Source organism: Bos indicus x Bos taurus, chromosome 1 (assembly GCF_003369695.1).
Source record: "Bos indicus x Bos taurus breed Angus x Brahman F1 hybrid chromosome 1, Bos_hybrid_MaternalHap_v2.0, whole genome shotgun sequence".
Classification (NCBI taxonomy): domain Eukaryota; kingdom Metazoa; phylum Chordata; class Mammalia; order Artiodactyla; family Bovidae; genus Bos; species Bos indicus x Bos taurus.
In genome coordinates this window covers 83,060,219-83,075,919 of record NC_040076.1, presented here as the reverse complement: position 1 = coordinate 83,075,919, position 15,701 = coordinate 83,060,219, and the positions used below count along the sequence as shown (strand labels likewise).

General features: G+C 38.8%; 1 protein-coding gene across 9 annotated transcripts in view; it reads left to right on the top strand.

The window, feature by feature from the left end:
* The window catches only part of YEATS2 (YEATS domain containing 2), a 102,592-nt gene that overhangs the window by 62,934 nt on the left and 23,957 nt on the right, over positions 1-15,701 (top strand). For all 9 annotated transcript variants that reach the window (XR_003510802.1, XM_027539755.1, XM_027539735.1 and 6 more), the window contains 5 exons: positions 4,495-4,753; positions 8,349-8,510; positions 10,493-10,665; positions 11,463-11,621; positions 14,910-15,086. Coding sequence is in view for 8 of the 9 variants with exons in the window: in XM_027539755.1 (XP_027395556.1) it covers positions 4,495-4,753; positions 8,349-8,510; positions 10,493-10,665; positions 11,463-11,621; positions 14,910-15,086 (930 nt within the window). In the remaining variant the exon portion in view is untranslated. The remainder of the gene's footprint in view (positions 1-4,494; positions 4,754-8,348; positions 8,511-10,492; positions 10,666-11,462; positions 11,622-14,909; positions 15,087-15,701) is intronic.

Below are 15,701 nucleotides of genomic sequence, written 5' to 3'. Positions count from 1 at the left end.
TTGCCTGTAACCTCAGCATGCTTTTAGAACATCCAGAGTTAAAATTATTTCACTTAATTTAGGGCCGATATATCCTAAAGCTATTACAAGTATTATGTGAAGTGCTTGCTTTTCAACTTTAAAATAGGAAAAGGTTTTAGATATTTTGGTTAGTCTAGATAGCTGCATGTAAATTGAGTTAAAAATTCATAGTGTTATAGTTGGTTCTAAAATCTGTAAGAGTTCATTAACTACTTTGCCAGACTTACCTGCTTATAAGACTCAACTGATGATTAAGAATGTATAGATACTGAGGCCCCCACCTCAGACTTACTGATCAGAACTTCTTGGGGGCCCTGGGAGTTTGGATTTTTAACAAGCTCTCCTGTTGACTCATATGATCAGGCACATTTAGGAACCATAGAGCTACAGCATCAAATCTGACTTGGGGGTTTCCATAGGCAGAATCACTAAAACAGGCAAACCCCAGCTAGTTCCTGATGCTTCTTCCGTTGTTTTGTCCTCAGGGATAAGCATTCTGTCCAGATTCCTTTTGTGAATCAGTTATTGTCATCTGGTCTTTGTACTCAGATATGTCCTATATGTTGTTTAAAATCTATTTTGGTTCACCTAGAAATACATGGTATTTCTGATTTGGGTTTTGAATCATTATAGCATTGCTCTTTGTCCTCAGAAACTCTGAGAAGTTTCCACTTTTTGCTACTTTTGTATTTTGCAAATCTGTTCACCCAGTAATATTGGCTTTCTTGTCACATTGCCACCTACCTAATGGCAAGGTAGGACCAAGAGAAAGTGGATGATGCATTTGTGCTAGAATAAAACCATGCCTTGAATAAAATGTAAAGGCACCTGATAAGAAAAGCCACAGAAGTGTGAAAAAATTGCAGAGAAGCAGCAGAACATGAGAAAAGACTTCTATTCCAGAAATTTAGTACCTGCTTTAGACTCAAGATAAGGAGCTGTGTGTACATACAAGCTGTCCCTCTTATTGCTGAGGTGCAGTGAGAGAAAGCAAGCCCGAAGACAGAAGGGTGAACAGAATAGTACTCTTAATTTCCACACAGCTTTGGCACAATAGAAATAACAGCTTAGTTTTTTTATAGAGATAGAGGTGCTGATTTTGACACGAAAGAGACAGCTAAGGAATTGGTGGTTCACATGAGAAAGAAGGAAGCAGTGTGGTTTAGTTAAAACAGCATGAGCTTTGTAGATGGACAGGGAGGCCTGGCGTGCTGCGATTCATGGGGTCGCAAAGAGTCGGACACGACTGAGCAACTGATCTGATCTGATCTGACACACTTAGATCTCAGCCACTTATTACTTGTGTGAACTGGGCAGATTCATCTCTCTGAAACTTGTTTTTTTATCTAATAAAATGGAACGTTACCCTTTCTTTGCCTTTCAGTGCTGTAGGAGAATTAGAGATCATTGTATATAGAGTACCTCACACAGAGCAGGTGCTAAATCAGTGATGGCATATAATGTTATGTGAGATACAGTGTGTGAGTACCATGGAATAGTTGCTGTCATTGAGAACTAAATCGTAAGTGGCTGTATTTTTCAGTGTCTGGAGGGAAAGTCACATATGTGAATCCTCAGCTTCAGGTTGCTAGTTTCTGACTTGCCGAGGTCTGTACAGTGCACAGGGAGGGCAGGAATAAAAACACCGAATCAAAGCATGAATCAGAGTTAAGTGTTTATAACAGTACAGAACAAAGGTGAAACTGCTTTGTGAAACTGTTGATAGGAGGAAACATGGAAAGCAGAGACAAGTGTTGTGGGACGGGAAGAAGAGAACATTTGGTAAGTGATTTCAGGCTCTAGGCCAAAATGTTGAGGTGGTTGGTTTTTTTTTTTCTTTTTCTTTTAAGCTAGTTTGGGGCTACAGTGTCCTACGTAAGAGACTTAGCTGTGGTGTCATAGACATAAACCCTGCATAGGGCTTTCCCCAGTAGAATGCCAGGCGTCCTCATTCTCCTCAGTGTTTTAGAATAAAGGAAGGGAAGTTCGTCTTGTGAGTGGTTTGTTCTTAATGTACAGGCTCTGCTAATAAAAACTGCCCTCTTGTGGCCAACATGGTGATGTTTTATTTGGCTTTTGGAGAGATTAGGTACATCATATTCTGGACATTTTGAAGCAGTTGAGTGTGAGGATAGAGGCTGGCACAAGGAGAGAAAAGCAAGCCAGATGCATGGGATTTGGGAGAAAAATTAAAATACGTGCATGTGTGTATTATTTTCCTTTTTTTTATATTGAAGTATAGTTTGTGTACAGTACTATATGTTACTGGTGTACAGTGTAGTGATTCACAATTTTTAAATGTTATACTCTCTTTATACTTATAAAATATTGACTGTATTCCCTGTGTTGTACAGTATACCCTTGTAGCTTATTTTATACGTAATAGTTTGTATGTCTTAATCCTCTATCCCTGTACTGCCCCTCCTTCCTTTCCCCACTGGTAACTACTAGTTCATTCTATCTATGAGTCTACTTCTTTTTTGTTATATTCACTAGTTGTATTTTTTTATATTCCACATGTAAGTGGTATCATATGCATATATTATTTTCCTTTTAGATCTTTGTTTTCTTTGTTAATTTAGGAACATGAAAATATATGTAATTTAGCTTAGTCAGTGGATTATTAAATATGATATATTTTGTAAATGTAAAGACAGACGTCTTAGGAAAAAAGTTCAACTACTAGAACAGACATTCCCAAACCAGAAGCTTAAATAAGCTTATTTCTCTCACACGTATAAGACCAGTAGGTAGTTCTGGTGTGTGGTCCCACAGTCCTCAAGCATATAGACTCTATCGTGTTTCTCTGTCATTTTCAGCATTTGGTTTTCGTCCTGTGGCCACTTCACCTCATGCCACCAAGTTCACGTTTCTGGTCAGCAGGAAGAGGGAAGGGGAATGGGTTTTAGGGAGAGCGGAACTGAAGAGTCGCACACACCATTTCTGTTCCTATCCCTTTAGCCAGAAAGGAGATGTCAAACCTGGATGTGAAGGAGCTGGAAAATAGTATTCTGTGTGGCCATGACCATGCCTGAAAATTGGAGGTTCTACTACTGTGAGAGAGAAGCAAAGAATAGATATTGGGGTTCAGCTGGGATATATTCCTAAAAGGAGAACTGCTTTAATAGGGTAAATTTTCAGCTTTAGTATATCCCAGTACCCTCTGGAGTGGCTGGACAAATTTATCTTTCTACCAGCAGTGAACAAAAGTTCCTGTCTCCCCATATCCTCTAGCCAGTTCTTGGTATCATCAGGCTTTAAAACTTTCCCCTCCAATCTGATGGTTGAAAAGTACTTTCTTCTTTAACTTTTTCGCTTTTAGGAGGTAGATCTTTTGCTATTCTTATAACCTTATAGAAGTCTTTTCATCTAGTTTCTGGTGAAGTCTTTTTATAAAATAAAGAATTGGGGAGTGGGAAACACTGCCCCAGTTTTCCATTAATTAAGTTGTTCCTTCTAATTGAAAATCCTACTATTGACCTTGTTTTAAAAGAGCTCCAAAGTATTTTCTTACTTGAAAGAGTTTATAGTCTTTTCAGGACAATGTATTTCTAATTTTCATTGTTTGGTGCTGGAACCTTTTTTTTAAAAAATTGAATTAAATGTCTTTCTAGCTTACACTTTTTCTTTTTTAACTGAATGTCTACCTTTAAGGAAAGAAAAGATTAGAGGGTATAGAAAAAGATAACTTTTCTTAAAAATCATTTGGAAGAGGTGTCACGTGTTATGCCATATAATGAATGATATTAATTTCTAGATGTTCTAATGATGAAGAAATAATTGCTTCAGAGAAAGCACAGAAGGAATTAATGAAGATGTGATATTTAAAAGTATATAGTGGAATTTATACTTTATATATGAAAGTGTTTATTGCAGTTTTCATAATATTAAGTTTAAAGTTACCTAAATAGTGACACAGCAGTGAAATATTTACTTAGATTATGGTATATCTATTCTAATACATTATTTTTTGGTCACCTAAAAATGTTTTTGAAAAACAATAGCATTGGAAATCCCTGTAATATGATGTTAAATTTAAAAATTATAAAACTATATATATCCTAATTTTTGTTTTCAAAATGTACATTAAAAAGAATCAGAAGTAAATAAATACTGCATTAAAAATATTAGGAGATTATTTCAAGGTAAGTAGAGTTTTATTTTTTCCTTTTTATTTCTGTTTGTCCTAAGTTTTTTTTTAACATATACTACTTTTTATAATTAAAGTTAGTTATAGATAGTAGCTGGAGTTAAGACAAAAGCTATAACAGTTTATTGTAATAACATACAGATTGTGAGAAATACTGCTGTTCACATCATAGATAGCATTCCTAGACAACTGAATTAGACAGTATATGTGTTGTGTCTAGGAGTTTGCTTTGTTCTTTGCTGAAACAAGAGTGACTGTACTGTTTTAAAACCTTGAAGGAGTATGAGAAGAAGCACTGCTGGATTTTTCTCTGTTTTGAACAGGTTGTTGGGGTGCCAGTCGGGTCTACTCTGCCTTCAACAGTGAAGCAGGCTGTGGCAATCAGTGGTGGTCAGATCCTTGTAGCCAAGGCCAGCTCATCTGTCACCAAAGCAGTTGGTCCAAAGCAAGTTGTGACCCAAGGAGTTGCCAAGGCAATTGTGAGTGGAGGTGGAGGAACCATTGTCGCTCAGCCAGTGCAGACATTAACCAAGGCTCAGGTCACTGCTGCTGGCCCTCCGAAGAGTGGATCCCAGGGTTCAGGTACTGATACTAATTGAGGGCCCTTTGAACAACAGCCCCTTCCAAAATCCTCTGTGCTAGTGATTTTATTTGCTATTTGGTTCTCTCTAGGAAAACTTAGTAGGTTGAAGTTGTAAGGAGTTTTATAAAGACATGTTAATCTTTTTCATGTAACATTTTACATAGAGATCTATAATGCTTCTGCTTTAAGGTATGTGTGTGTGAGAGGGAGATAAAGAACAGTTGAAATAGAGTATATTTCTTGATACTGCTTTCTTGATACTGCTTTCAAGTCTGAAGAATAATTCTCATTTGTCCTCATTTCCACTTTGGGTTCTATTTCAGATTTAAGATCTTGGTATGTTCATTTGCCAGCAGCATTTGGAGATGTTTGACTAAAGCATTCTCTACTAAATAAAAGTTTAAACACTTTGAATGTTTTAGTCCTTGATGTGTTATTTCTGTGAGGGCAGGAAGAAATATACTTAAGGCATTTGATATGTACTCATTTTTGATGAGACTAAAGAGTGGTTGCTGTGAGTTGGGAGGATAGAAGGGTAGTGAATGTCCAAAATGAAGATTTCAGAGATGACGGATTGCTACTGATGACAGAGTTCATTTGTGGCATTAAAAATGAGTGTTTGACCTATGGCTGATTCATATTGATGTTTGGTAGAAACCAGCACAATACTATGAAGCAATTATCCTTCAATTAAAAATAAATAAATTAAAAAAGAAAAATGAATGTTTGAGATGGACTGGAGAAGTGATCTTTGGAGTTTGGAAGATATAGCACCCCAGAAGGGAGAGAATTAAATAAGTCTTCTACAGTGCTGTCACTGAGAATGATTATCTTTAGCATAGAGCACAGTACTTTTGAGTCAGGAGTCTGCCTTCAGCAAATGAGGGGAAGTGACTTGAGAGTTCAGGAAATGAGAGCAGAAAAGAGAGGGAGATATAGCTCAGTAGAAGCCTCAAAGGAGGCAGGACTCTTTCTCCTCCCCTGGAGTGAGCGGTGATAATGGTTTAAAAGCCAAACTGCAGAGCAGAAATGTTCCTCTCCTGGCCCTGCTGCTAAGTCACTTCAGTTGTGTCCGACTCTGCGACCCCATAGACGGCAGCCCACCAGGCTCCCCCATCCCTGGGATTCTCCAGGCAAGAACACTGGAGTGGGCTGCTATTTCTTTCTCCAATGCATGAAAGTGAAAAGTGAAAGTGAAGTTGCTCAGTCGTGTCCGACTCTTAGCGACCCACTGCAGCCCACCAGGCTCCTCCGTCCATGGGATTTTCTAGGCAAGAGTACTGAAGTAGGGTGCCATTGCCTTCTCCCTCCTGGCCCTAGACCTCAGATATTGAGGTAAAACAGAAAATAGCTAGGGGATTCCTGGGGATGTCTTATTTTCAGAGGGCTGACAGTTTTAATTACCACAAAAAGAATGTTCAAGGAGGCTAAGGTTCTAGAAGGTGTAAGGATCTCAGCATGAATTCCTGGGGTTAGGGGCATAGTGAGAAAGTGAAGGAAGAAAGGATGAGGGGATGGGTTCAGATCAGGGACCTTGAGCCCCGTGGGGACGGGCTCTGGGTGTGTGTGGTAGAGAGGTTTGCGGTTCTGATGTGGTTGCTATGCATAGTGATTTAAGATGAGATTAGTTCTGGTCATAACGGAGAGAGATGGCCCTCAGTTCAGTCTCAGTTCCTGGTTATTTGGGGCAACTTCCAGGGTTCCTGCCTCCCAAAGCTTTGCATAGTGAAGTGGTGATGAGAAGAATACTCTCCCAGGCAGGAGGAGACAGTGAGCGTCCTTGCCCTGAGGCTGCTCAGGTGGGTGGTTCTGTAGGGTTTGTTTGGTGGAGATTCTTTTTTTTTTTTTTTATGTATTTTATTTTATTTTTAACTTGACAATATTGTATTGGTTTTGCCATATATCAACATGAATCCACCACAGGTATACACCTGGTGGAGATTCTAATGCAAAGTAACTGCAGAAAGTTTTCATGTTCAGAGGTTTTACAGCCATGTGCACTGAGAAGGAAATTCTAAGTGGTAAGTGAAAGCTGTTTGACATAGGTGAGACTTTTAAAAGATGAATTCTAGTTTCATAGTATATGTGTCAGTAGTTGACTATAGCGTTTTTTAGTTCTTAGGAAGTGAGGGAGACTAAAAGTCTTGTTTCAAATCAGTATATTCAGTGTTACTAGAAATTGACCATAAAGGGGCTTTAAAGAAATGCGAAGGAAATGTTATTTCACATTTGAAATGTGATTATTTCATTAATTGTCTAAACCGTAGTGCTTTTGAGAGTTGAGTCACTATTAATATTTATAGTGGGTGCTGTGTGCTAAGTTGCTTGAGTTGTGTCCAACTCTTTGCGACCCTATGGGCCATAGCCTGCCAGGCTCCTTTGTCCATGGGATTCTCCAGGCAAGAATACTGGAGTTGGTTGCCAGGCCTTCCTTCAGGGGATCTTCTGACCCAAATCTCTTATATCTCCTGCATTGATTGGCAAATGGGTTCTTTACCACTAGTGCCACCTTGGAAGCCCAAATTATAGTTGGGACACGGGTATAAATTGTAACTGCTTTGGGCAAACCAGGATATATGGTCACCCTATTTATATACAGAAATAAACTTCTTTATAGTTTATAGCAGATTCTTCTAGTATGTAAATTTTTTAATTAGTAAGATAATTAAGAACATCAGCCTTTAAAGCATTGTGCATCTAGGACGCAAACTGTAGAGTTGTTTTTTTAATTTATTTTTAATTGAAGGATAATTGCTTTTACAGTATTGGTTTGGTTTCTGCCATACAGCAACATGAATTAGCCATTAAGTGTATATATGTTCCCTTCCTCTTGAACCTCGCTCTCACCTCCCACCCTTTCCCACCCCTCTAGGTGTTACAGAGCCCCAGTTTGGGTTCCCTGAGTCAAACAGCAAATTTCCGTTGGCTGTCTGTTTTACATGTTGTGGTGTACCTGTTTCCATGCTCTCTCTGCATGCTGCCGCCCTCTCATTCCTCAACCTCACCCGTGTCAACAAGTCTGTTCTCTACGTCTGCATCTCTGTTGCTGCCCTGCACATAGGTTCATCAGTACCATCCTTCTAGATTCCACATATATGTGTTAGTATATGATATTCTTTCTCTTTCTGACTTCTAGGTTCATCCACCTCATTAGAACTGAGTCAAATGCATTCCTTTTTATGGCTGAGTAGTATTCCATTGTATAAATGTACCACAGCTTCTTCATCCATTCATCTGTTGATGGACATCTAAGTTGCTTCCATGTCCCAGCTTTGTAAATAGTACTGCAGTGAATATTGGGGTACATGTGCCTTTTTCAATTTTCATTTCCTCAGGATACATGCCTAGAAGCGGTACTGCTGGGTCATATGGTAGATTTATTCCTAGTTTTTTAAGGAATCTCCAAACCGTCTTCCATAGTGGCTGTATTGGTTTACATTCCCACCATGTTTGTTAATGTTTTTGAATAAGTATTTTATTTTAGAACTAGCATTCTCTAGTTTCAATTTTAGAACTAACATTGCCTTCAGTTCCAACTTAACTTACTGTTTTTCCTCTTTCTTTTTTTCCCCTTTATTCCCTTCACCATTTTAGTGATGGCAACATTGCAGCTTCCAGCTACTAATTTGGCCAACTTGGCAAACTTGCCTCCTGGCACTAAACTCTACCTTACAACAAACAGCAAGAACCCTTCGGGCAAAGGAAAACTGCTGCTGATCCCTCAGGGAGCCATCCTGCGAGCTACCAACAATGCTAGTGAGTCCATGGTTAAATCATTTGGTCCTTGGGTCTTTGAGTATGTTCACCTCATCCACCAGAGGGGCAGTTCTTACCTGTTTCAGAAAGCATTTTCTTAGCTTTGTTTGTGGTTACATGGTGGCATTTGCCCACATGGATTTAAACCATACAAATATTTTAACTAGCAATGGATTTTTAAAATAATCATAGTCTTGGGAGGTGACACTGTTTTCTTGGATTTGTTTACTGAAGAGTGGGATCAGGAACAAATACACTGAAGAGGTGAGGATGTTGAGGCTGTTTGTGGGAGAAGGCTGAGCTGGAAATAAAGAGGAGTTCTTTCTGTCAGTGGTATCTAAAGACTGGTAACACCAGAGAAGATTGCTGAACGCCTGCTTTTATCTTGAAGGGGATGGGAATAGGATTGGAATCAAATGTCTCTGCTTGCCATTATTTAGATGTGCTGCATCTTAAGTTTGCTAGTTTGGTTAAATTTGCTAGATTGGGAAATGGCAAGAGAAATACAGGCTCAACTTTAGTGTATAAGATGTAAAGCCCCAAGGAAATTAGATGGTTTATACTTATATAAATGGTTTATACTTATAGACTTATATAAACTTCTGCTTTGACATATAGTGAAAAACAGTTTGGGTGGTGTTGAAAGGGTAAGAGGAATTCTATCTGAGTCAGAAGTATAATTGGTACAGTAATTAGGTTCGTTAGAAATTAGCCACTTGTCAAAATGCAGTGTGTGATTGTAACCAGGCAAGGGCTTGTGTGCCCATGGTACAGAAAGGCAGTTTCTGACAGGAGGAGTTTGCAGCAGAGTAAGGGTTTATTGCAGGGCACCAAGCAAGCAAGTGGGAAACAAGTCTCAGGTCCACTCCAGCTTGGTCTTTGAGTTTGGGGTTTTCAAAGGGGAAGAACAAAGAAGCCAGGGTTAGTCATCATCTCGTGACATTTCTTAGTCATAGTTTTGGGAGTCAGCATGTCTCTGGTTTATGTTTCTCTGGCCAGGTGGTCCAAGGCTCAGGGGTCTGTTCGCTCATCTTGCCCTGGAGAAACTGAGTTTTTACTTCAGCGATATTATTTGCAACAGCAGTTTTAGTACATGAATGATGTTATTAACAATGGCAGTTTTAGTCTTCTGACTCTGGTTGGTTAATGTTCAGTTAGCACAGGACTGAGGTCAAAGGGGACAAGAAAGGGAATAAAGTTTTGGATAGAGAGATTCATCATAAACTTGGCAGGGAATTTGGTTAAGGGGGACTGAGTTTCAGAAGCTAGTCAACGATTTTGTTTACTGACTGTAATGGGTGATTTCCACTCTCACCCTGGTGTTTTTTCCTCATACATAAGCAGTGATGTATCAAAAACTTAGCTATGTAAGAAAAAGACAATGTAAGTAATCCAAAAATCCATTCAGAGAGCTCCTTAGAGTTTAGTTTTTGTATGTCACCAAAAAGAAAGTAAAAAGGGGTACAAAGGCTTTAAAGTGGAATTTGAAAAGCAAAATAGACTGGAGTCATTATAAATATGAGGAAAGTCAGTTTTTTTCCGGAGCAGGGTGAGATGGAAAAGAGAGTACTGTAAAATTACACTAAATTCCAGCAGTTTCACTGAAATTGAATCAGATGCCAGAAAGTTTGGGAGCTCCTCTCTGAGCACATTAGGTGCTGATTAAAAACACTTGGTTAGAAAATGTATCCAACTCAATCTCCCACAGCTAAGCCAGAACACTTGCAAAGAGAAGTTCTTCATTTCAGTACTCAGAGCTGAACTAGTTGACCTCCATTCAGTCAGAAATAAATATATTTCCATCTTCTGCACCCGGAAATTCTCACTCTTGTCACAGAAGTCTGTATCACCAAAAAAGGAGGAAAGAAGGAAAGGGGAGGAATGCAGCCATCGTGACAACATTGCTCTGGGCTCATCTGTTTTCTCTGTTAAGGCTTCTCTTAGTATTTTTATGACTATGCTGTCATTCGTTGCATTTTCAGACCTCCAATCTGGCTCAGCTGGCAGCAGCGGCGGCGGCAGCAGTAGTGGTGGGGGAGGCAGTGGCAGCAGTGGAGCAACAGGAGGAACCGGTGGAGCCCAGAACCCTGCTGGCCCTGGAGGGATATCCCAGCATCTGACGTACACATCCTACATCCTCAAGCAAACCCCTCAGGTATGGTCATTTGTCACTGGTACTTTCTACATCACCTAGTTATTTATAATGACTGCTTTTAATTGTAGTGGATTTACCTTTACAACTGTGGAATCAGGGGGGTCAGTACTATTAATAACATTTTAGCCATGTTACAAATTTGTATTATTTGGGGCTTGCTGTGTTTTGAGAGAAAAGCAAGTAGAGATTCAGAAAGACTTAAGTAACTTATCCAGGATCTCTCTGCTGAGCTAGTTGGTAGAATTTGGGTTTAAACCCAGGTCTTCGTGAGAGATATTTGCTGTGCTGTTGCCTCTCATGGGTTTGGAATAGTATTGGTGTATAGTTGAAATTTTTCTCTTAGACGGGAGTAACCAGATAGTACCAAGTTATGGTTTGGAGTTAACATTGGATTCAAGGTTAGGGACAGGTTTCTGCCATCTTGTTTTCCCTTAATCCTTTCTTTCCCCTCTTTCTTGGCTCCTCTTTCTTTCTTTCTTGGCTCCTTTCCAAGTAAGGGAAAAGAATTTTGGTTCCAGGTTCTTAGTAAGAAGGCAGATGGTTATCAGTCTGAATGGTTAAATCCAGTTGTGAGGACTAGATTGTAAAACTTGAGCTTCCAACAGCCTGCTCTGTAACTCAAGTGCAAAGTTTGACAAGTAGGGATAGCTCTTGGTAGTGACACTGAGATCAGAGCTGTTCTGTTTGTTTTGATGAGTAGTAGAAATGAAGGGGAGCATTGTTATAATATGGGACCTTGTGATTTAAAGTCATTTGAACTTAACAAATTACTGATCAGGTCTTTGTTTGTAACTTAGGGCACATTTTTAGTTGGCCAGCCATCACCCCAGACATCTGGGAAACAGCTGACTACGGGGTCAGTGGTCCAAGGAACACTGGGAGTCAGCACATCTTCTGCACAAGGACAGCAGACATTAAAAGTCATCTCTGGACAAAAAACCACTTTGTTTACCCAGGTAAATGCACACACTCACACATTCCAAATACGTAGTAGTTATGGCATTTATTTTTTTGGGGGGGTGTTAGTTCTAAAAGGTCTTGTAGGTCTTCATAGAACCATTTAACTTCAGCTTCTTCAGCATTACTGGTTGGGGCATAGACTTGGATTACAGAGGATGAGATGGCTGGATGGCATCACTGACTCGATGGACGTGAGTCTGAGTGAACTCTGGGAGTTGGTGACGGACAGGGAGGCCTGGCGTGCTGCGATTCATGGGGTCGCAAAGAGTCGGACATGACTGAACAACTGAACTGAACTGAACTGATGGCATTTATTTAAATGTTACAGCTTGTTTCTTTCCACAGAGAAATTATAGTTACCTAAGAGAATAGGTGATAAAATAGTATAGAATAATAAGAATAAAATATCAAAATTTGCAGAAATATAAGTAGAATGAGAAGATGAGACCAGAGAGTTATTTAGAAATGCAAACAGTACTGTCTTGTATATTTGATAAAATTTGCCAAAGTTAAATAAGATGATCAGTTGTAAAATTCACACTACTTGTGAGAGGAATTAAAATAACCACATAATATTTTCTTAGAAGAAACAAAGATTTTCTTGACCCTTCATTCTAAAAATTTCTCTGCAGGGACTTTGTATCGGAGATTCTGAATAGTGTTACAGGTTGTTTCAGCCACACTATCCATATTGTAAGTAAATGCTATAGGAAGCTTGGTGTATGTTTCTGTAGCTTCTTTAGTATAGGTGGAAGAGTAATGACAGAGAATTTTGACTGGGCGAGGGGTATCATAATCATCTGTAGGAGAATCTACAGCTAAATTTCAAAGACTTAACAGATGAAATAAAGTGTAGAAGGTATAGACAGTGTGACGCCATTTTTAACAAATAAAGCACTTTTTATGTCTGTGTAGATCAGCAGTTCTCAAAGCACATCAGATTTTTGTCAAATGCTTTTTCTCTATTGAGAGGATCATATGGTTTTTCTTTTTTTTTTTAATTTGTTAATAAAGTGAATCATCGATATTTCAAATTTAAAACAACCATGCATTCCTAGAATGAAACCTACTTGGTTGTGATATTTTCAAATACTCTTTCAAAGTATTGTTGAATTTGATTTAGTAACATTTTGTCTAGAATTTTCCCAAGGAATATTGGTCAGTAATTTTCATTGTAATTTCTCTCTGATTTTGGTATCAGAGTAGTGCTGACCTCATAAAATGAGTTGGAAACTTCTCCATCTTTTTCACTTTTTGGAGAAGAATTTATGTCAACTTGGTATTATTTCTTAACTATTCAGAGTACACCAGTGAAACTGTAGTGGCCTGGAGCTTTTCTAATTGGGAAGGTGTTAATCTGCAGTTCCAATTTATTTAACACATATGACTGACTGTTCAGGTTATTTAGTCTTAAGGAGATTTGTTAGTTTATATCCTTAAAGGAATTGGTTTATTACATCTGTGTGTGTGTTTGTGTGTATATTAGTCGCTCAGCCGTGTGCGACTCTGTGACCCCATGGACTGTAGCCCACCAGGCTCCTCTGTCCATGGGATTCTCCAGGCAAGAATACTGGAGTGGGTTGCCATTCCCTTCTCCAGGGGATCTTTCCAACCCAGAGATTGAACCTGTGTCTCCTGCATTGCAGGCAGATACTTTACCGTGGAGCCATCAGAGAAGCCCTTTATTACATCTAAGTAGTTGAATTTCTTGGAACAAACTAGTTCATGATTTTCCCTCATTATCCTTTTAATGTCTGTAGGCTATTTAGTGATGTCCCCCTTTTCATTCTGGACTTTGATAATTACATATCTTCTCTTTTTTCTTGATCAGTCTAGTTAGAAGGTTTATCAGTTTTGTTGATCTTTTCAGATTACCAGCATTTGGTTTCCTTGAGTGTTGAATTCCCTTTGATCAGATGCTCTTTGCTATGTTAAACAGATATAAGGCTCCAGAATTCTTTAGGCAGTTCTTTAAAATCTTAGCAAATTTCTTCTAATCTGCTCATGTTGCACCCTATGCAGTGACTTTCTTTTTTTGTTCTGCCACAGCTAAGACCTTTGCTGTTGCTTTTTACTAAGGTATAATTTGCATTGAATAATGCGCACATCACAGTGTACTGCTCAGTGAGTTGGATGGATGTCTGTGCTCTTTCAAGCCTATCCCAGTCACGCTTCAGAGCATTTCCATCACTCTAAAACATAACCTTCATTTCTCATTCCACTTTTTTCTGTTACCATTTTTCTATTTCTGTTACCAGAGCAGCTTTTGTCTGTTCTTGAGCTTCATATCAATTATAGTTTTTTTTAGCTTCTGTTGTTGAACAGAGTGTTTTTGAGATTTATCCATGTGTGTATTGATTTTTGATTTTTGATTCTTGAATAATGTTTTGTTGCTTGACTCTACTCTCCTATTGATGGATACTTAGATTATTTCCAGGTTTTGACTTATGAATGATACTGTTATGAGCATTCTTATACAGATCATTTGTATAGTAGAATAGCTAGGTCATGGGGTAAATATAAGAAACTGATGGATAGTTTTATATCTGTCATTATCAAAGTGGTTGTACCATTTGATTCTCCCATGAGTAATGTGGGAGAGTTCTAGTTACTGTACATCCTCACAACAGAGTATCATCATTCTTTTAAATTTTAGCCATTTTTGTGAGTATGAAGTGATATCCCATTGTGATTTTAATTTGCGTGAGACCCCGATATAGATTAATGTCATGATTGCTTCTTCTGGATTCTAGTCATGACTCCATGCAATAATTTAACCAACCTGCAAAACTGAAAATGCTTAGTCATGCCTTTTATAGAAAAAGTTTGCTGAACCCTGACTTAAACCTCTAAAACTATAATTTGTTGAATGAGTCTCAAAAGCTAAATGCTATGCCTGTACTAGCACCATTAAATTACCCATTTAAATCTAGCCCTTGATTAGATTTTCATGTCTAAACATTATGTGTTACATTTAGGAGCATTTTGGGCTCAGGTTTTTAATAACAAATGTCTCCTACCTTTGAAGGCACAGTTGCCAAACAGGGACTTGCAAATACATTCATTTACTTGGTCTACATCAGGGATAAAGGAACGTTTGTATTAAAAGGTCATAAACTTGAGAGTTTGTTGGAAAGTACACAAATAAATACTTCATATAGTTTTGATTAGCAAGGCTTTCTTGGGGATGTGTTGGGGGTTGGGGGGTGGATATATAGGTAAAGATTGAATTGTGCCTGTTAACCAGGGTAACATTATTACTCCAACCTGTTTTGTTTCTGCAGGCAGCCCCAGGGGGACAGGCGTCTCTAATGAAAATATCTGATAGCACCTTGAAGTCTGTACCAGCCACGTCCCAGCTCTCAAAGCCTGGAACCACAATGCTGAGAGTTGCAGGAGGGGTTATCACAACTGCCACTTCCCCAGCTGTAGCCCTCTCAGCAAATGGGCCTGCACAACAGGTGAGAAGTAGTACGATAGTGGAAAATCATAATGAAGCATAAAATCAGTTAAAAAAACACACACAACATAAGCTAGTCATCAGGCACACTAATGGGCACTCTAATTGCTCTTTTTAAAAAAAATTCAAATATTCACATACCACAAAATTCACCATTTTAAAGTATACAGTTCAGTGGTTTTTATTCTCGGGGTTGTATAACCATCAGTTCAGTTCAGTTCAGTCGCTCAGTCGTGTCCAACTCTTTGCAACCCCATGAATTGCAGCATGCCAGGCCTCCCTGTCCATCACCAACTCCTGGAGTTCACTCAGACTCATGTCCATCGAGTCAGTGATGCCATCCAGCCATCTCATCCTCTGTCGTCCCCTTCGATCACTTCTATCTAATTCTAGAACTTTTTGTTTTTATTACTCCAAAAAGAAACTTAGTACCCAGTAGTAGTCACTCCCATTTCCTTCCTCCTTCTTCCAAGTCTTAGGCAGCTTCTAATCTACTTTCTTGTGACCGGCTTTTTTTGCTTAGCATAATTTCAAGGTTCATATATTTTATAGCATGTGTTAGTACTTATTCCTTTTTATAGCCGAATAATATTCAGTGTTATGGATTTTGTTTCTC